Genomic DNA, 19,803 nt, shown 5'->3' on the forward strand with positions numbered 1-19,803 from the left:
TACTCCAAGTGTAAATCTTAGAATAAAATAAGTTCCTAAAAACATACATTAGAAAGAAGTAAATGAAAGTAATAGACCAAAAATAATAAGAGGATACAAAATATATCAATACAGAAGATGCTTACTTGAAGCTGCGAATTTGACGATAGGCAGGTAGTGAAATCTCAATGTCGTCCAACTGTAGAATAAGTATTAGTATAAAAATATAATTTGATAAAAAATGAGTAAATAAGTTAAACAAGTGACTAAATAACAATATAAATAGGCAAATAAGTAATATATAAATAAAAAGTAAATAAATAAGAAAAAACGTACAATTATTATCCTAAGAGAGTCAATTTGACTTGATAGTAAAACAGAAATGATCTCGTCCCCCTCTTCCAAATTAGTAGTCCCAAAAGACTTGTAAGCAAAGTTTAGTCTATTGAACCTTCTAGCCCTGGCAAATGTAGAAAATTCAACGTCCCTGTGAGAATCGTTAAAAATTGTCCTGCCAATCTGAAGAGATAAAAGCTGATTCCTAGGAATGTGCTCCAAAATCTCAGCAAGAACTGAACAAATGGAAGAATGGTCACGAACACGAGAAATGACTAGATTCCTAATGTTCTTAACGAGGGGAGTGATCTGAAGAATGAAGTGGACATCGACGGGAGAGTCAATGACTAAAGTGTGCAGTCCGCAAGGGTGAAAATGAGAATCGAGTGGATCAGAGCCCCTGTTAATGTTGCAAGGAAGAAATCTGGAGCTTAAACCAGAAGAGAGTGATGAAATGGTGGAAAAAACCTGCGATTCTATAAATTTTATAATGGTCGGATGAACCCGTACAAAAATATTGTTGTGACTATTGCCAATGTCACTAATCTGCAGATTGCCTAAGCTCCTCAGTGTCTTTAAAACGCCCTTTAAACCCTCAAAGGTGTTTTCGTTGCTATAAAGATTACAGTGTTTGTTAGAAAAGTCATTTGAACAGGGATTTAAGAAGCCAAAATCAGTGTCCAGTTGACATTCGTTATCAGTTTCTATAATGTCTAAAACATCTATGGTAGAGTCTGAACCAGGTTCAGAATTAGAATCAGAAATTGAGTTTACACATTTCAAATCAGCGGACTGCGATAAACAAATAAGTCTGTTTAATTGAGAAATCTGATCGATACGAATGTCCAATTTTTTAACATGAGCGATAAATCTCTTAAAATTCGTCAAGTAAAATTCATGGCCGGCCAAATCGAAGAATCGGAAATCGAGGCTTTCCCAACACTCGGGAAAATAAAAACTAAGATTCCATTTGGAATTGACGACGCGCAGCCCCAACCTTTCATAAAATGGCAAAAACTTGAGAATTTGAGAAATGTTGTGGGAGGAATCGAAAATCCTAAATTGTTTACTCGACCTTTCGTAAGAACGAGAGCGCTTGGCAACATTTACCCTCACCGTGTAAAATTCCTCATAATTTTCTGAATTATTCAAGTTCATATTGACGTCACCTTCAAGGTATCCCTGAACACCTAAACTTGTTTTATTTTGTTCAGCCTTTCGGCAGGGCAATGCATTCAGGTGCATCACGGTATGTCTATCCTCGTTTGTACTGATTTTTTGTTTTCACACATTTATTAACCACAAAACAGTACGATTTAAGAAGTTTTATATAACATATGTTAAATTTGATTGGTGTATGTATACATAGGAAGAATTTAAATATAGAACATACACATAGACAAAATTATTAACCAACTGAATTTTAGGAGTCTATAAATGTACTTTCAATAAATATTAATCTTTCCAAACCGGAATCTAATGTTAAATTAATATATGTACCGAGTTTTCTCAGTTGACCCATAGTGATTCAGTTCTCAAAATAAGTCGTACACATTGGAAGATTCTATTCAAATAACAAAGCAAATGGACTGGTTAGATAGCGTATTGGCGAAAGATCAAACTTCCTCAGGGGAAGTTGACAATAACGGGAATGAGGAGGAGCAAATTGAAGTGGTTAGGGTAAATGATGATAATATTCTATTCACGGATTTAACGGACATGATAAAGGACATGAAAAGCATAAAACAGGAATCGCAGAGGTTGAATCCGGAGGAGATGACAGAATATAAAAACTTCATATCGACCCTTTTGCCCAAAAAATCCTCTGAATATTCTAGAACGAAAAGGACGGGGAAACAAATGAATAAGAAGTAATTTCGTGATGATAATATACAAGGATTAATTGCTCAAAACAGTAGCTTTTATTATATATGTACCCCATTAGTGTAATAGATTATAACTTTTTAATAGACATAGGCTTAAAACACTGTCTCTTATAAATTAAAAGGTGACGTTATCTGAACTCAATTCAATATAATACAACACTGATTTGTGTATTGTATATTAATTCCATATTCTTTAATCATCTTAATTCAGAGTCAATATTAACACAGTTTACCACATCAATTCTGATTTTTGTATTAATGAAATATTTATAGTTCTAATTTTTAAATATGCACGAACTTTGGGATGATTTGGCCCCTTGGACCACTAGTTACTACAAGGGCAAGGACTACGGCGACTCCGGAATGTTCATGTACGAATTCAGAATGAAGGAGTGCCCAGGCCTGTTGAACGTGATAAAGCACTACGAAGATAAGCAGCCCTTCAAAGGAGTACAAATTACAGGATGCCTGCACATGACCCAGGAGACCATCAATTTGGCATATACGCTCTATAGGCTGGGAGCTCAAGTGAGATGGGCTTCCTCAAACCCATACACTTCTAACGACATGTCCGTCTTCACATGTATTAAGCAGTTCAATCCAAAAATAGCAACGTTCGGTCAAAAAAGTATGAACGATAGTTAATACACAACATCAATTTTTAAGTAGCTAGGGGAATCTTCATGTATTTACAATAATAGATAATAATCGAATATTAAATCACACAGTGACAATTATTGGAATTGTAGAATACATAAACTAGATATGCACACACTCGACTAATAAATATGTGTAGATATGTCCATGGAAGAGTATTTGTGGTGTATCTATCAGTCAATAAACTGGCCGGAAACTGACAAACCACTCATACTGTTAGACGACGGATGCTGCGTATACGCAATGGTTAAATACGGGAAGGAGTTGGAAGATAGGTACAACGCAACGGGAAAGTTGTACGACCTGTCGGAGGTGGACGAATCTGACAGAGATAAGGTCATGCTCTTTAGGTTTTTGAACCACACAGTCCCAAAAAACCCACACTTCTATAACAACCTCATCAAGAGAATACTGGGGCTGTCAGAGGAAACGACGAGTGGACTTTTCGAGTTTAGGAAGCTAGAGAAGTTAAACGATCTGCTATTCCCGATATACTCAACCAACGACGTCATTTCTAAGTCCAAGTTCGACAACAACTACGGAGCAAGGTACAGTGCCATTGATGGTATTCATAGAGGAGCCGAGGGGGTACTTGTAGGAGGAAGAGAAGTGGTGGTTATTGGTTACGGGCACGTCGGTAAGGGGGTGTGTATGGGATTCAGAGGAGCAGGAGCAATAGTGAAAGTGTGCGAAGCAGACCCCCTGTGCGCAATGCAGAGTGTTATGGACGGGTACCCAGTCGTACTCCTGGAGGACACACTTGAAACAGCAGATATATTCGTAACGGCTACCGGAGGAATAGAGGTCATTAGACTGCATCACGTGAGGAAGATGAAGGACGGAGCAATCCTGGGAAACATAGGCCAGGGAGACAGAGAAATATTCATGCCCGAAATAGTTAAAGACCCGAACCTGGAAATTATCGAGTTGAATAAAAATTCACACTATTATAAGTTTAAGGACCTGAACAAGGGGGTAATAATTCTATCTCACGGAAGATTATATAATCTGGGATGCGCTAACGGACACCCATCTCTTGTAATGTCGATGTCGCTCACGACGCAGTTCTTCGCACTGCTACAAATATACGAAAACAGAGGAAAGTTATCAAACACAATTCACCAAATCCCAAAGATAATAGACGAGACGATAGCAAGATTTCACCTGGAGGCGCTAAACGCGAAGCTTACGGTCCTGTCTGACAGCCAGTGCGAGTTCCTGGGAGTAAATAAGGAGGGCCCATTCAAGCATCAACGGTACACATACTGACTAGCACTCGATACGAGTCCATAATGAGGAAGGAGGAGGATGGATACTAATAAGTGAATCACTACCAAAATGAATTCGACAGTAAAATTAAGTATACTACCATATGGTATAGTTAAATTTTAGTATTAAAGTTACACGTTTAAATATACATGAGTTAATAGGTAAACGGGATCAAAACGAGTAAATTGTAAGTGTATATACATGAGTGTGAACTTGGTAAGAGTAGGTCAACAAAGAAAGGGCTCACAAAGTTGTGGTGTGTGGAATCCTGATATTAAAACATAGATTGTAAAATGTTAATACTAAGAAGAGTAGTGTGTTTGTTCCTCCTAATAAATAAATGGATTGGAGTATCGGAAGCATTAAACGGAAGGAGCAGTAAGTTCCAAAAACTAAGTCTACTGTCGAGAACAGTAAACACAGATAACCTTCCAAAGTTAAAAGAAGGATATATAAAAAAACAAGGAAAGGAGTTAAAGGAGAAGCTAGAAAAGAAGAGATGCGCAACAGTTCTAGCACCAGTGTTGGAAACGTACGAAAGATACAGAGGACAGTTGGGATTTAGCCTCGAGCTGCAAAAAGTAAGCCTGTATTACGCTGTAGATTATTCAAACGACCCGATAGTGTCACAATACCCAAAAAATGAAAAACACGAAGTGTATAAACCACAAAACCAGTTCCATAAGCCGAAGAAGCCAAACTACTACACACTAGTGAAGGATTTCCTGAGCCTGTTTACACAAGAGAAGCAGGACAAGACGCAAGCGACGTACAGCTTGAAGCAGCTGGACACAGGGCTGCCGAACGGCGTGATGCTGTTCATGGACCCGAACGCGTGTGCAGAGCACGTGGTGGAGTTGAACAAGCAAGACAAGGAGGCGAGGATGGCGTCCACGAAGCTGAACACAGTGTACAAACTGTTTGAAACAGGATTGAACTTTTTCAGAGACAGAGATATAGTAAACCTGGTGGTACCGTTCTCGGAGTCGCTGGTGTACGCAACGAACAAGGGAGGCTCTAATTTTAACGGAACTCCAGTGTTCACAACAGATCCGCCAATATACTCTACAAAAAGAGCGGATTCCAGCGAAGAAGCAGAGTCAAGCGCATCAGAAGATAAGTTTAATTCGAAAGATAAGCTGGTGGTATTTTTCACACCAACGGAGGCGAAGGAGTTTTACAAGAAGGTGAGGTGGGAGAAGACGTACAAGGACGAGAAAACAGGAAAGTATTACAGAATATGGTCAAAATCGCCGCCATATAGACCAGACGTAAAAGTGACGAGTTTGGAGAAGATATACGGAAGAGTCCACGGCTCGGAGCCGTTTTGGGGGTACCTGTTGGAAGTAATGCCCCCAACGGTTAAATTGGAAAAGAGGACTGAGTTTATGCTCAAAGAATCTAGCAACCTGCTGCTGGCTCCCTGGTACAGCTTGAAAAAAGTATTGAGAGGACTTTCGCTGTAAAAATAGGTACAACAACAATGTTTACGTTTAATGTTTATTAAAAAATAATATTTTAAAGCAATGTGAGTTTATGTGTAGATGAAATGGATAATTATGCTATACATTTAGTGCCCACAGCCCAATTTTTTACCAAGAAAGAATTTAATTTAAAATGGATTTAAACGCATATGTGAGCCCATAATTGTAATAATCTTCAGGGCTTATGGTTATAATGAATTAATTGAGCTGATGTGTAAGGGATTTGCTAATGATGGACGTGGAAGTAGGCACTAGTATCCAAAGTGAGGAGAGCGTAGAGCTAAAACTGGAGAAACTGAATGATTCGACAGATTATGAGCTTGAAAATGTGGAGGACTTAGAATATTGTGGTAATTTGGTGGACGGTAATCGCATTGACTTTAATAACCTGACGCCCATGTACTCAGAGCAGGGAAGCGGGTCTGTGGACACACAAGACACAGATTTAAACTCATATTTGGGCAAAGAAGGTGAGGAAGTGAAAGATGACTCGAAGTGTGAAACGAGCACTGAGCAAGTGGAGGAGCCTTCGAATAAAGAAGAGTCGCCACGATCAGACAAGAACGATAAGTTAGACGAGAAAAACGAAGATCTGCCTGAAGGATGGGTGAGGTGCGGAAAAGGCCTGAGAATGGACTTCCCAAACACACCGAAAAATGAATCAGAAAAGAACGTTGAAAGTAAAAATCTGTTTATTAATTTTACAGAAGGAGGGAGCGTGATAAAGACGGAAAAGTCGTTACAAAGCGCACTAATGAATTTAGACAGAAAGGCAGTAAGGGAGTTGAAGGGAAGCCTTGTTGCAATAAAGGCATCAAAGGCTTCAACGGACAGGCTGTACAACCAGTCGGCGAGGCTGAATTTAACAACAAACAATGGCTACGCCGAGAGAACTAACACAGTGGAATTTAGAAAAAACAGCCACTTGTGCGAAAGCAGAATGAACGCAATGAACAGAAGAAGCAACACAGCAATAAAGGTACTAAAAATTAGCATAAATAACTAAGCAAATCCAAAAAGAACCTTGAACTCATTTATTATTAATTTAGGTTAACACTTCCAATTTGGTGAACCTACAGTAAGTAGCAAATATAACTTTGTAGATACGCTATCGTCATTCCAGTTGTGAACCACTTAAAATTACTCTTTAGAACGCCCAGGAGAAACAACACATACTCAGCGGGGCTAACAGAGCTTGACATGTTGAGGGCTCAACACAAAAAGGAGCTTGAGCAGACAAAGCAGACGTTATTGGCCCATTTTAGAGACTTGGTGGAGTAAGTTTAATCTTCAACAATAACAATTTTAAAAGTTAAACAACTACAATTTTAAAAGTTAAACAACTACAATTTAAAAAGTTAAAATTAAAAAAGATTATCTAATGACCTCTTTAGAAAGTACCGAGAGTTAGCCGTGGATGCCATAAATGCTGCAAGAAATGAGCAGAAGAAATGCCAAGAGGAGTGCAAGCAGGCATACTCGACAGCTTATAACGCCTGCTTGAAGTACGAAAAGGATCTAAAAAACACAATAAGGGTATGTGATCAGTCCATTGCCGCTCATTATTATTTTACAGTTTGCGCTCAAGGAGTACAAGAACAGCAACAAGCAGAGCTACGATGCAGTGGTGTACGACAAGAACGAGTGCCTAAGAAAGTACGAGAACGCGAGCAGAACTAAAGAAGCTGCCGCCCTAAGCAGCCATAAGATGCTCAGGGAGGATCTGTCCCATGATTACCAAATTGACGAGAAGCTGCTTGTCAACTTCGAGCCAAAGGTACCCACTGAATTTATTGCAGTGTTTGCGCTATGCAACCGACCTTACTACTACCGCCCGTTCTAATATTCAATATTGCAGGTCGTCGATCGACTCGACAGCGTTTTAAACCAGCTGAGCCTGTACCTCGAGGAAAACTACAACTTAAACCACAAAGACTCTCTAGAATTTGTCAAATCAGTAATTTCTCATAATTTATAGCATTGCAACCATGTATTCGACTACACATTTCTACACAATAACTCAAACAAATACATACAAAATTAACATTGCTACACACAATACAAAATTATTACAAATATAACTCAACTACATGTAATAGTACACTCAAATAAGTGTTAATGTGACTACATTACTGATCTCGGTTCGTGTCTAAATTTCGTATCCGTATAACCTCGGTACGTGTGTAAATTTAGTATCCGTGTAACCTCGGTTCGTGTGTAAATTTAGTATCCGTGTAACCTCGGTTCGTGTGACCTTGAGTAGACTATATCCATTGCGACATATTTTTAAACTTAAATCTTCTGAAGATTAGTCCGCAGAAGAATAAGATGTATGAGTATACCACGAGTATAAGCACGAAATACGGCAATGGGTACAAATAAGGCTTGAAAATCATGTTAGTGAACCCTGTCAACACATTCGCTATAAGGTATATCATCAATGGATACTTTCCAACCGAGTCAATAACTTGATTTTCCTTATACCTCGCTAAAATACATTTATGTAATAGTCCTCATTAAATAATTTTATAAAACGTTCTTGTACTTTAACTGCCCATATTTGTGTAATTATTTCTTACGGTATAAGATTTCAAACATGACCATTGATCCCAGTGCAAAGTTGTATAGGAACATAACATAAAACAAATAACGCATGTTATTCTATAATATTTGTTATCATTTGTTCATTATCACTAAATGTTAGGACACATATCTATGCATATATCCGCATGTAAGTGTGTAGTAATGACCATGTAACTAAATGCAGTATATGTACTTAGCTGTATAACCATCTACGGTATATGTACATTACCATACAATCAACTACAGTATATATACTATATAAAGTATGTACACTTACCAATGATCTGCACGACTTGAGCTTTGCAAAATACAATATATTTGCCAGAAAGAAGAACGACATGCTACAGCTGTAGTAATTTATTAGTGGTTCCACTCGGATTTAACTAGCACTTACAACATGTAGGATAAAAACGCGCGAAACTTCTCTCCCTTTTTGTAGTAGCTCACTGCTATATTCGTTATTAACAGCACGAACAGTGCTCCACTGACAGAATTCGGTATACTCAGCAGCCCTTCTCTGTTGGCGTATATGACATCTAAATAAATCAATTAGTGGTTAAAGTCCAGGTGAACTCAATATCCCATTCACTAATCACATAAGCGTACTTGATCTCGGTAAGTCCGGCAGTTTTTTTACGGCGCCAGTTAGTATTAGTATCAGCTCATATACCAATACAATTGCGAATGGCAGTGCCCTTACGATGTATTTGTGACAGTACGTGTTAATAAGGTCAACAGCTACGGCATCGTTATCAATTATACATATAAATGGCATACCTATGCGTGTTATCGCCAGGGTGTAGAAGAAGTTCCAATGCTTTCCGTACTCTCTTTCGTCAACCCCGTATCCCAGGAGTGCTATTGATATCGTTCTTATGATTGCGATGGCCATTACAATTATGTTCTTCTTAAGTATAATCCATACGTTCTTTTTCCCTATTAAATACCCATATATTAGTACATAATATGGTTAATATAATCAATTATAAATGTTTATGTTAGCTTAATCAATTATAAATGTTTATGTTAGCTTAATCAATTATAAATGTTTATGTTAGCTTAATCAATTATAAATGTTTACGCTAAATTAATCAATTAAACAATCTGTATTCAACAGCAATAATATGTATTAACATGTATACGTTTGTATTCTATCAGTATCTATTGTAGTAACATACTTCTGCTCAATGCTATTGAGGAACCCGTTTGAGTTACAAAGAAACCTGCTCCAATATCCATCTATAACATATTATTAGAACCGTGAGTGTGTGTCTGTATTTGTTTACATGAATATACTTTTGTCTATCACTTACAGCGCTGAACCCATCATAGTACGTTTTCCTCATAAATTGATTAAAGTTAATGTTATCAACACCCAGAATCACTGACGAATCCATTAACAAACAACCGAATCGTACCTATGACTATCGCCACTATCAATGCTCCCTTTGCGAAGTTAACGTAGTACACGAACCTATCAGACACATGCCAATAAAAAAACATACCCATTCTCTAGCGGACTCTCTTCTTTATTTTTCCAGGGCTTTTTTGAAATATATCTTACAATGATTAGTCCAAACCTACACGTGGTCATGAGAAACTGTAAACTTACAGTAACACAATTGCCAAAGCCAAGTAAATTGCATCCGATAGGTACATTACCATCAAATGTGGCACCAAAATGACCAAAGAGGTAAATGTAAATTGCAGTGCCCTGTTTTTAAACAGTTGAAATGAACTCAGTAGGCAAGAGAACTAAAACGTTTCATTATGTGTGCAAACATGACGTGTGTAAACATTGTCGTCGCTAAACCTATCAACTGATAGCCGTGTCGTCGTAATAAATAACCGCTTACGTTTGTCACAAATATTATTATCAGTGTGTGGTATAAATAGTGATGCTCCATAACTCGGTCGCCCACAAATATTCCAAGTCCTCTGTAGACTGGGAACTTAGTTTTATAAATACAGCCGTATTTATTAATTTTCCTTATTGCTGCATACGACAGGTCTTTGTCCTTGAGCTCCTGCTCATAGTACTCCATGTAACTCCTGTAGTTATAAATGAATACTTCCTCGTCCTCAGGAATTTCATATATTTCGCGAAACCTCTTATTATAGTTCACCATATCCTCCTCAATTGCCTCCTCAAATATGAAGATCAACGATTTGTAGTAGATCTGAGGCAGTCTCGCCTCGAAATGAGGATAAAACATGTTGATGGGACAGAAATTGAGTAGGAACAGTTTAAAAAAATTCATGGTTATAAAATAATCAAAAAATAAAATTAAAAATACAAATCGGGAGGAATATAAATACACATTAACAAAAACAAGGTGGGAGTGTACTAAATTAAGTGCTTTTTGAGGGACTTTTTTTAAGGCCCCATCGATCACACAAAAACTCACTTTTCACTGGATTATGTATAACATTTATGTAAATTAACACTAGTATTTTATATATACAATATCGTATTTTTATCGTCTCCGCTCTTTATAAAATTTAAACCAGATGATCGACAACGATTTAGAATCCTGGGAAGCCTACAGAGACTCCGACCAGGAGGACGCAGGTAACAAGATTAAACCGAACTGCCCTTTTCATAAATTCCACTTAGATCCGGCAAAGGACGCCTCACTTGAGGAGCTTTCTGACAAGCTGAAATCACAAAAGTGTGTTAGATTGAAGTGACATTTACGTCTTCAGGCTGAGTGAGGATTCCGACCTCCACTTCACCAACGACCTCTTTTCCGGCTACAGCAACATAAAGCCCGAGAGCTCCGACAATCTATTCTCAACAAACGCCATTAAGCAGATAGGTACGTGTGTCGACGCCCTCATCCTCGCTCAGCTCTCGCGGACCCCTTCTCCCAAATCGAGCTCAAGTGCCTAAAGGACTGTGAGACCACCTCTAAGAAGCTGTCGCAGAAGATTGACGCCAGCCCGGTACGTTTTAGCCCAAATATTGTGCGTAGGCCAAGAGCGGCGTCTGGCTTCAGTTTTTGGACATTCTGCTCCAGGCCTGCGAGAAGAAGATGGACATAAAGGACCTTCAGACTTACAAGCGCAAGGTGGAGAACTTCATCAAGGCCAAGGAGGCGACCCACCGCGACAAGTCGTTCAACAAGAAGAAGCCGAACGGTACTGTTTCCTGCCCTGACCCTTGCGTAGATATCCCTGCGGGTAAAAACTACCAGGATGAGCTCGACATGCTCTACGGTGAGCTCAGCGACACTGACGAGGTAAACCACTGACTGTAACTAGAGTGTGCAGGAGGAGTTTTATTACTAATTAAGCAGTTTCGTCGCGCTCTGTGCGAGCGTGCTCAGGATTCTCCCATACAGGCTCTGTTCCGGCCGTCTCAACGCCATCCTCGTTAAAGCCACCTACACAGTGTGATACAAATAAATATCATAGCAAGGCTTGTATTTCATATGTATATGTATATGTGCCTTTGTACCGGTGTATGCATACACCTATACGTATTTATACGGGCGTGTACACACACACTGGCTCCGAGAGTGCGTTTACGTATGCTTATCGGCAGTTTGCATATGTGTATATGGCGGTGTTACCTTTTTTAACTTTCGTAGAAATTGATCGTCCATTCTGGCGATTAAGCTTGGAAGGCTCAGCAGTTGAAACGTGCGCAGGTGTTCCAGCGACCCTTCCAACTCCTCCACCAAAACTGATTCCAGGGAGTCAACTTTAGTCTAAAATACGCTAAATTTGCCTTAGAATACCTTGTGGACTGACATTGTCAGTAGAATCTCGTATATATCGTTTGCGTTGAGTGAATACGCCCTCGATGCGATTGCCCTTATGAACGACTGTCCTGTTTTCGTCTTCGCGAACTCTCCAAAGTCCACGTTTTCCCTCCTCAGGGCGTTTTCTATTTTACAGAATGCTGTTATCCACTCTCCGTGGTGCCTTAGTCCTCCGAGTGCGTACTTGCTGGGCGTGTCGCTTCTGGTCTCCGCGGTCACTGGTGGTCTGCTGAACTTTACGTTTTTGCACTGCGTCAGTGCCTGCACTTCCTCTATGAGCGTTTTAAGTCTCGCTCCGAGCATTTCTGCACGAGCTCTTGCTAAACTTTTCACTTTGTGACTCTCAATGTCCGGCTTCTTTCCTCCGTCACTACACTATTCTCTGACATGTATCCATTCTTTCCAATTCCTTGCCACTATTATTCGTCTTTCCTTAAATACTTGCAATTTACACTTGTTTATTTGCTAATAACTCCACATCTATTCTTTTGTGTGTACAAACACACTCTTACACATTTACTTACACTTACCTTTTACTACTATCGGTAAATACTTACACATTTACTACTATCGTTATATTCTTACCATTTACTACAAATACTTACACTTACCTTTTACCACTATCGGTAAATACTTACACATTTACCACTATTGGTATACACTTACTCATATACTTGTTTACAATTATAAATATATTAGTTTACTTCTATCTATTTTTTAAATTTTCCTTAGGCCTATGCTTCTGCGTTTATCACCAATTCCTTCGGCTTCAGGAGCACGCTGTTGACTATTTCCAGTATGAGTCCCACTCCCTCGAAGATGATGTGCAGTATGAACAGTATGCTTCCTGTGTGCAGGTTGCATGGCTTCGACCTTCCGCCCTCGTCCACGCACACTGCTCCTCCTGTGTAGTGGTTCCAGAGCAGGAATCCTAGTAGCGAGAGGAAGATGCTGATGACCCATGCTACGATCCCCAGGTTGAACGCTGCTTCCTTCAGCTTCTCGTGTGGGAATGCTCCAAGCCTACTGAGTGTGATCATGATCACCATGCATGAGAAGAACATTGAGAGTAGTCCTGTGCTCATTGCTATGTTTCCTCCCTTTTGCAGGTTTTTGAACTCGCTGTAGTGTATGTCGTACACTGTTGCTCCGTACAGCGACTTGAAGTACTTTGTGTCCTTCTCGTCTAGGTTTCCCACTTCGCACATGTCTCTAAAGCAGCACGACTTTTTAATAAAGTTTCTTTCGTATGGGCAGTGTCTGTATATATCTAGCGACATGTTTACTCTTTCCACCACTTCATTCGTTCCTCTTATATTACTCTTCGTTATTTGCTTCTCTTCACCTTCTGGGCTCCTACTCTTTAACTGTTTTTGTCCTTGTTGCTGTTGTCCTGGTTTTTGTTGTTGTTGTTGATGATGCTGTTGTTGTCCTTGTTGGTGTTGTCCTGGTTTTTGTGGTTGTTGCTGTTGTTTTTTTTGTTGTGTAGATTGTTGCTGTTGTTTTTTTTGTTGTGTAGATTGTTGCTGTTGTCCTTGTCCTGGTTGTGTAAATTGTTGTCCTGGTTGTGTAAATTGTTGTCCTGGTTGTGTAGCTTCCTGTGTCGATTGTTTAGCTTGTGTAGCTTGCTGTCCTGGTTTTTGTTGCGTCGATTGCTGTGTAGCGTGTGTAAATTGCTGTGTAGCTTGTGCTGACTGTTTGTGTTGCTTTTTCTGATCCTTTGCCACCTCCTCTTCTTTGCTAACTCCTTCCTTTTCTTTCCCGCCACTACCACTACCCTGGTCTTTACCAATACCATCAACACTCTTACTACTACCCATACTGCTACTGGTACCAGTAACCGTAACCTTACTAGTGCCACTGGTATTGGTACTGGTACCACTAGTGCCCATACTGGTACTGGTTCTGCTACTGCTACTGGTACCAGTAACCGTACCCTTGCCAGTACTACTGCCAATACCGTCAACACACTTACTAGTGCCCATATTGCCAATACCATCAACACTCTTACTAGTACTAGCACTAGTACTCACACTAGTACTAGTACTTGCATCACCACTTGCACTAACACTGTCTCTCCTAGTCGCCTCTGATTCCCACTCGCCTTCTTTGTATCTTTTATCTGTGTACTCCTTTCCGCCTTCCTTTGACTCCCTCGCTTCCGTTTCCATGAAACTGGTTCTTGCACCTCCCTTTACCATGCCTAACTTATAATCCTCTCCTTCATATTCATCTTCATTGTCTGAATTTTCTTCTGGGCCTCTTTTCATGGTCTCCACTACTTCTTTTGGTGCTGCTACTGTCGTCGTCACTTTTACTTTTGCTGGTGTCAGCCTTGTTACTGTTGCTGTGAACTCCTCGTAGTTTTCCAAAGGGTCTTCATCGTTCAATATTTCTTCGAATGTGACCTTTCTTGAGAGCGTCAGGAGTGCTCCGTCCTTCAGATATGCTGCGTCGTACCTGTTAATCTTATTAAGGCCTATTAGCGTCACACTTGAGCCCTTGATGTCTCCCTTTTTGTACGTGATTTCATTCTTCAGCCACCCTGTGAACATCGACGGGTACAGACACCAGAACGACACTAACCAGAACACTGTCGCGAGCACCATCGTGTGCTTCACCATTCCTGCTCTCATGATGCTGAAGAACCCGTTAAACTTATCCATTGCCTTCACTCCTCCTCTCAGCTTCTTCGACTTTGGCTTCCTTTTTACTATAAGGCTAACTCCAATGTTATTCTGCGTTACGTGCTTCCTCTTCTTCTCATCTTCCTTGTCTTCGTCTTCATACTCTGCCAGTGTCGTCCCACTCACTTCTCTCTTTATTTCCCTTATACCTGATTTACTTATTTCCCTTATACCTGATCTACTTAATTCCCTTATGCCTGATCTACTTAACTCCCTTATGCCTGATCCACTCATTTCTCTTTCACCAGACCTACTCAACTCCCTTATACTGCATTCGTTACCCCTTTTCTCCAACTCCCTTATACTGCATTCGTTACCCCTTTTCTCCAACTCCCTTATACTGCATTCGTTACCCCTTTTCTCCAACTCCCTTATACCTGACCTACTACCAGAATAACCCTTAATAGCCTTAATTGGCCTAACCGTCTTTATTACCTCACTCTTTCCCTTCGTGCCTTCTCCACGCTCCTTCTCTTTGTCTCCGGACTCCTCCTGATTGTCCTCTATCTTATCGTAATACATCACTGCTCTCTCATCTTCTCCGTCCACCAGATACCTTTGTACTAGCCTTTTCTCCTCAGACTCCCTTTCTCTCGGTGAGTCGTCAAGTTCCATTGCGTTTCTTCTCATCAGTTTATATGATTCTGAGGAGCTCTTTGCTGCGTTCTTTGCCTTGTAGCCTCTCGAGAATTCTCTGTACGCTACTTGGTACTCCTTTTGCGACTTTGGCGTGTCCGAATCCTCTAGTCCGCTTTCCTTGCTTCCTCTCAGTCTATCTGGCGTGCTTGTTCCCTTCGTGCTCTTTTCGTAGCTTTGCTCCTTACTCGTCACTTCTTTCCAGTCCGACTCTGTCAGTATGTCACTTCCCTTAACGCTAACCACCTTTGAGCTCCCTTCCTTCTTACTCTCTGAGGATCCTCTCGATATTTCCGACCCGTTTCTCGTGGAGAATGGCGACTTTCTCAGGAGTTGCATGTTTTTCGTCGTGTTGAGGCTCGACTTTGAGTGCGTCGACTCTCCTGAGGCGTAGTTGCTTTCGTACCCCTTCAGTATCAAGCATCTCTCGTCCACCACCACTACTGGGCTGTAAAGTTCTTCTCCCTGAGCATCCTCATATTTTTCTTCTTCTAACGCTCCCTCTTCTCCCTGTGCGTGCGATTCTTCTGAGATCCATGATCTACTTCCCTGTTCCTCTTCCGTTTTCTCTGAGCTCGCTCCGAAGGTCTCTCCTCTCGTCAAAACTCTGTTCCTTATTTCCACCTCTGAGATACTCTTCACTTCCGTATAGCTCACTGTTTCTTCCTCCTCCTGGTCTTCGTTTCCCTCTTCTTTGTATTCAACTTGTTTTTTTAAACTCGTTTCTTCTTGGTCCTGCACACTTTGCGTTTGGCTGATATCTGACTGACTCCTACATTCCGTAATTTCATACTTTAGTAAGGTTTCGTCTTCTTGGACTGCTTTTGTGAGCTCGCAGAGCTCGGTGACAATTTTTGTCCCGAGAAGACCCACTGACTCTGATGATTGTTTTCTAACAACCTCTGGGTGGTTATTCATTTTTATTAGTTTCTTAATTTTTTAATTTTTTTTATTTAATTTCTTTTTTGTGTAATTTTTTTACTCATAAATTTATGATATAATGCTTTATAATTACTTTTTACTAGCTACTCGTCTTTTCTCGCTAGCTTTTTTTTTAGGTAACACATTTTGTTTAATCATTTAAATAATTGCCGATAACTTTCAATTTTAGTATCAATATTTTATTTTAAACTATTATTAGTCTAAACATCTAATTTTAACATCTTTTTGGGTGAAAATGCGTTGACAATAAGTGACTTCCACTGAGTCGTTTCTTTTTTAATAAAATACCGATCCATTGAGTCTGTTATTTTACACATTTGATATTTGTATATTTATATTTGCACATATTTACAGTGTTATTAACCATAATAATCGTGGAATCTAGGACACTGGAATACCTATCAAAGCACAGTCAATATATAGTATGTGTATGTTAAAACATTAATAAATTAAAAAATTAGTAAGATTCTTTGATGTAAACAATTGATTAGCGAGGAATGAGCGTCTTAAGCTCTCTCTCCCCTGATTCTCCTGGCCAAGTGCACATCCTTTGGCATTATGGTTACCCTCTTTGCGTGGATAGCACACAAGTTGGTGTCCTCGAAAAGGCCAACCAAGTAGGCCTCTGCGGCTTCCTGGAGAGCCAGAACCGCCTGGGACTGGAACCTTAAATCACTTTTGTAGTCCTGAGCAATTTCACGGACTAGTCTCTGGAAAGGAAGCTTCCTGATCAAAAGCTCAGTGGACTTTTGGAACTTCCTGATTTCCCTGAGTGCGACGGTACCTGGGCGATACCTATGTGGCTTCTTGACGCCAGCGGTGACGGGCGCGGTCTTCCTGGCAGCCTTCGTTGCGAGCTGTTTTCTTGGAGCTTTGCCACCTGTTGATTTGCGAGCGGTTTGTTTTGTCCTTGCCATAGATATTAGTTTAGATCAGATATGTTGATGAATGCAGCAGTGATTAATTATATTGTGTTTCAATATTTGTAAACAAAACACGTGTTCACCCAGTCAGTAAGTGAAAATACAATGATAAATGATAAAAATACGATATATTGCGTAGTCGATATCAGAAAGTACAAAAAAGATATAAATGAGTATACGCGGTTAAAACCCAGAGCCAAAGATGGTTGTAACGAAGTCAATAATCGTGAAATAAGGTTGATTGTAATCGAAAGCCTGAAATTTCGAGATAGTCAGTTTATCAGAAATAATTTTAAGTGAATTGTGAACTTTCTCACTTTTACGCACAGATTCATATGTGGCGTCGCCCCAGTTTTTTTCTAACACACCTTGAAATAGACGTCGATAACTTTGACTCAATAGAGCCAATGAAATTAAGAATCCTACAGTTTGAAGTGCCTTAACACCTATCTACACACCCTGAAACTTTCTGATACCCGTCTGTAATGTGTCACGTTGATTCGACAATTACGACATACTCCACATTTCCAAAATTTTACGTATACGTACTTAGCTATTACTTCATAATTCATAACAAGCTTTGTGTGACGTATATGTAATCGTTAAATACACAAGAAGTACATACATGAAAAGATTAGTTACTAGGGGTCGTTGATTCCAAGGTGTAGATGCAAGTATTGTTTAGAGCTCAGTGTGAGCTTCCTCGGTGACAGGTACCTCCGATTTCTTCTCGGCGGCTTCATGAACGACTTCGGCGACCTTCTCGGCCTTCGACTTCTTCTCAGACTCTTCGCGCTCCTTCAGCAACTGTTCAAGCTGGTAAAGAACCAAGTGGCCAGGAACGTCCTTGTTGAATGGCTCAGAGGATACGGTGTAATCCAAGAGCTTGTCGTAAAACCTCTTCCGGTCAAACTCGACGAGGTTGTCGTCGCCATGGGAGTATCCCAAAAGGAGCTCCTTGTTCTCACCTTCCTGGTTGAAATAAGAAACGTGAGAAAGCCCGAAGCCCATGCATCTGAAGAATCCGACCAATTTTGTGAGCGTTTGTCCACTTCTCGCGGTCCAGATGCCCTGGTTTCCGACGACGACTTTATCGACTCCAGAGTTGTGCAAGGGAGTGAAGAAGTAAACCTTCAAGCCACGGTGGTCATGGTATTCCATTTTCCCCAAAGAATCATCAGGTTCAAAGAAGTTGAAGGTCTTGCCTGAGACCAGATACGATGAAAGAATGCCGAATATGGCAAAATATCCAACAAGCGTCTTCATTCTTTAACGCAATAATAAATTCAAGCGATTTGTGAATTTAATAAAGTGAGAATGTCTAAAAGGAAAAAATAAACGGCGAGCTCAAACCAAACTAGCTATGGGGAACAGGATTACAGAAGCCATGGGGAAACGGGAACAAAGAGACAGTAAATAGCACATATTATCGATTTTACAGTTTAGTCGTATTAGAGACTTCCTTTGAGTTTTATGTCTGAAGTTAGACTGAAATAATTAAGTTTCTAGGTAGAGGAATCCACCACAGCATCCGAAATTGAGTGAATAAACCCAGTAAAACGGTCGACAACAGATTGTTTCCTTATCCAAAATGAACCTTATTCTTTCAAGTTGCTTCGTGGAGTTTAGTTCACATTTTAATATTTTACACATCGAAAAATAATTAAACCATGAGTTTACTATGTTACACCTGTTAAAAATTAAAAAATGATAAATCAGCCCAAATAACCACCCAAATTAAATTTGAATCCGCCAAAAGCGTCACTGAGTTTGTCCTGGGCGAACTGTAAAATGGGTGCCTGTAAAATTATGAAAATGTCACACTTATTTTGGTATTTAATACCATAAAATCCTTGATAAAATAGAAATGAGTAAAACTAAATAAAAAATAATGTACCGAAGTAGCGTTGTTGATCATATCTCCAACAGTATTCCATAGGGAGTCCATTTCCTGAGGAGAAAACAAATTTAAATTGTACTTATTTGAGCCGAGTGGAATAGTTTTAAGCTTTAAAACGTTCTGAAATAAGGGTGTGAAATAAAGTGTGCAGTACCTCAGAATGATGACAAGAAGCAAACACCACAGCATAGCAGGGAACTCCAGCCTCGTCGTTCATTTTTTCAACATAAACAACAGGCCCGAACCATGACATGAAAGTCCTGCAATCGTTGATGCCGAAACTGGAGGGAAACCCCTTGAGAATGACAGTGGAGGCAGGATCAAATCCAGAAGGCTGTGCATCCATAATTAATGAACAAAATAAGAATACATGTAAATAAGTAGGGAGTATCAAAATAGATAGCGACTTACAGTAGATACAGATGCCACGGAAGCCATTTATCGAAATAAATTAAACAAGCACTATATTCTCAAACCGAATATATTAAATATTAAACTACACATTTAAAAAATAATAAAAAGATAACGACAAAAAGGAGCCTCTAATTTTTATGTCCACCTTGCAAAAGCAGATATTTCATTTACTGATCCTTAACCTACCACATAAACTATGGCAGGAATGTAGAGCGTATCTAAAAATTATTAGAGTAAAATTTAGTACAGTATTTACGCAAAAAGTCTAAAATTACTGCATCACGCTAATCAGCATATTTTGTGCGAATAACATGTAAATCCATTAAATTTAAATGCTCAG

At 39.7% G+C, this 19,803-nt stretch overlaps 13 protein-coding genes across 13 annotated transcripts; 6 read left to right on the plus strand and 7 right to left on the minus strand.

Moving 5' to 3' along the window:
* Positions 1–121: 121 nt before the first annotated feature.
* TOT_030000688 (conserved hypothetical protein) lies at positions 122–1,560 on the minus strand (the record flags this gene model as incomplete). Its single annotated transcript, XM_009693433.1, has 3 exons — positions 122–178; positions 358–662; positions 753–1,560. 3 exons carry the CDS (start codon positions 1,558–1,560, stop codon positions 122–124), a joined length of 1,170 nt encoding a protein of 389 aa, XP_009691728.1.
* Positions 1,561–1,899: 339 nt separating this feature from the next.
* TOT_030000689 (hypothetical protein) lies at positions 1,900–2,190 on the plus strand (the record flags this gene model as incomplete). Its single annotated transcript, XM_009693434.1, has 1 exon — positions 1,900–2,190. The coding sequence occupies one exon, from the start codon at positions 1,900–1,902 to the stop codon at positions 2,188–2,190; it is 291 nt and encodes a 96-aa protein (XP_009691729.1).
* Positions 2,191–2,489: 299 nt separating this feature from the next.
* On the plus strand, positions 2,490–4,127 carry TOT_030000690 (adenosylhomocysteinase; the record flags this gene model as incomplete). Its single annotated transcript, XM_009693435.1, has 2 exons — positions 2,490–2,829; positions 2,998–4,127. The coding sequence occupies 2 exons, from the start codon at positions 2,490–2,492 to the stop codon at positions 4,125–4,127; spliced, it is 1,470 nt and encodes a 489-aa protein (XP_009691730.1).
* A 293-nt stretch (positions 4,128–4,420) lies between these two features.
* TOT_030000691 (conserved hypothetical protein) lies at positions 4,421–5,593 on the plus strand (the record flags this gene model as incomplete). The annotated part of the gene is made up of 1 exon (XM_009693436.1): positions 4,421–5,593. The coding sequence occupies one exon, from the start codon at positions 4,421–4,423 to the stop codon at positions 5,591–5,593; it is 1,173 nt and encodes a 390-aa protein (XP_009691731.1).
* Positions 5,594–5,843: 250 nt separating this feature from the next.
* Positions 5,844–7,589, plus strand: TOT_030000692 (conserved hypothetical protein; the record flags this gene model as incomplete). The annotated part of the gene is made up of 5 exons (XM_009693437.1): positions 5,844–6,538; positions 6,715–6,888; positions 6,985–7,147; positions 7,188–7,388; positions 7,470–7,589. The coding sequence occupies 5 exons, from the start codon at positions 5,844–5,846 to the stop codon at positions 7,587–7,589; spliced, it is 1,353 nt and encodes a 450-aa protein (XP_009691732.1).
* A 211-nt stretch (positions 7,590–7,800) lies between these two features.
* On the minus strand, positions 7,801–10,410 carry TOT_030000693 (conserved hypothetical protein; the record flags this gene model as incomplete). The annotated part of the gene is made up of 12 exons (XM_009693438.1): positions 7,801–7,875; positions 7,954–8,099; positions 8,191–8,272; positions 8,472–8,541; positions 8,607–8,730; positions 8,801–9,130; positions 9,373–9,433; positions 9,454–9,535; positions 9,570–9,668; positions 9,700–9,774; positions 9,807–9,949; positions 9,982–10,410. The coding sequence occupies 12 exons, from the start codon at positions 10,408–10,410 to the stop codon at positions 7,801–7,803; spliced, it is 1,716 nt and encodes a 571-aa protein (XP_009691733.1).
* Positions 10,411–10,705: 295 nt separating this feature from the next.
* On the plus strand, positions 10,706–11,574 carry TOT_030000694 (conserved hypothetical protein; the record flags this gene model as incomplete). Its single annotated transcript, XM_009693439.1, has 6 exons — positions 10,706–10,766; positions 10,812–10,866; positions 10,901–11,013; positions 11,046–11,140; positions 11,170–11,436; positions 11,491–11,574. The coding sequence occupies 6 exons, from the start codon at positions 10,706–10,708 to the stop codon at positions 11,572–11,574; spliced, it is 675 nt and encodes a 224-aa protein (XP_009691734.1).
* Positions 11,575–11,721: 147 nt separating this feature from the next.
* On the minus strand, positions 11,722–12,264 carry TOT_030000695 (conserved hypothetical protein; the record flags this gene model as incomplete). The annotated part of the gene is made up of 2 exons (XM_009693440.1): positions 11,722–11,907; positions 11,938–12,264. 2 exons carry the CDS (start codon positions 12,262–12,264, stop codon positions 11,722–11,724), a joined length of 513 nt encoding a protein of 170 aa, XP_009691735.1.
* Positions 12,265–12,695: 431 nt separating this feature from the next.
* Positions 12,696–16,364, minus strand: TOT_030000696 (conserved hypothetical protein; the record flags this gene model as incomplete). Its single annotated transcript, XM_009693441.1, has 3 exons — positions 12,696–13,322; positions 14,031–16,176; positions 16,300–16,364. The coding sequence occupies 3 exons, from the start codon at positions 16,362–16,364 to the stop codon at positions 12,696–12,698; spliced, it is 2,838 nt and encodes a 945-aa protein (XP_009691736.1).
* Positions 16,365–16,732: 368 nt separating this feature from the next.
* Positions 16,733–17,143, minus strand: TOT_030000697 (histone H3; the record flags this gene model as incomplete). The annotated part of the gene is made up of 1 exon (XM_009693442.1): positions 16,733–17,143. One exon carries the CDS (start codon positions 17,141–17,143, stop codon positions 16,733–16,735), a length of 411 nt encoding a protein of 136 aa, XP_009691737.1.
* Positions 17,144–17,254: 111 nt separating this feature from the next.
* On the plus strand, positions 17,255–17,592 carry TOT_030000698 (hypothetical protein; the record flags this gene model as incomplete). The annotated part of the gene is made up of 2 exons (XM_009693443.1): positions 17,255–17,420; positions 17,528–17,592. The coding sequence occupies 2 exons, from the start codon at positions 17,255–17,257 to the stop codon at positions 17,590–17,592; spliced, it is 231 nt and encodes a 76-aa protein (XP_009691738.1).
* A 238-nt stretch (positions 17,593–17,830) lies between these two features.
* On the minus strand, positions 17,831–18,415 carry TOT_030000699 (conserved hypothetical protein; the record flags this gene model as incomplete). The annotated part of the gene is made up of 1 exon (XM_009693444.1): positions 17,831–18,415. The coding sequence occupies one exon, from the start codon at positions 18,413–18,415 to the stop codon at positions 17,831–17,833; it is 585 nt and encodes a 194-aa protein (XP_009691739.1).
* A 449-nt stretch (positions 18,416–18,864) lies between these two features.
* On the minus strand, positions 18,865–19,487 carry TOT_030000700 (conserved hypothetical protein; the record flags this gene model as incomplete). The annotated part of the gene is made up of 4 exons (XM_009693445.1): positions 18,865–18,948; positions 19,047–19,169; positions 19,204–19,383; positions 19,461–19,487. The coding sequence occupies 4 exons, from the start codon at positions 19,485–19,487 to the stop codon at positions 18,865–18,867; spliced, it is 414 nt and encodes a 137-aa protein (XP_009691740.1).
* Positions 19,488–19,803: the final 316 nt, after the last annotated feature.

This window comes from Theileria orientalis, chromosome 3, assembly GCF_000740895.1.
Source record: "Theileria orientalis strain Shintoku DNA, chromosome 3, complete genome".
Lineage (NCBI taxonomy): Eukaryota > Apicomplexa > Aconoidasida > Piroplasmida > Theileriidae > Theileria > Theileria orientalis.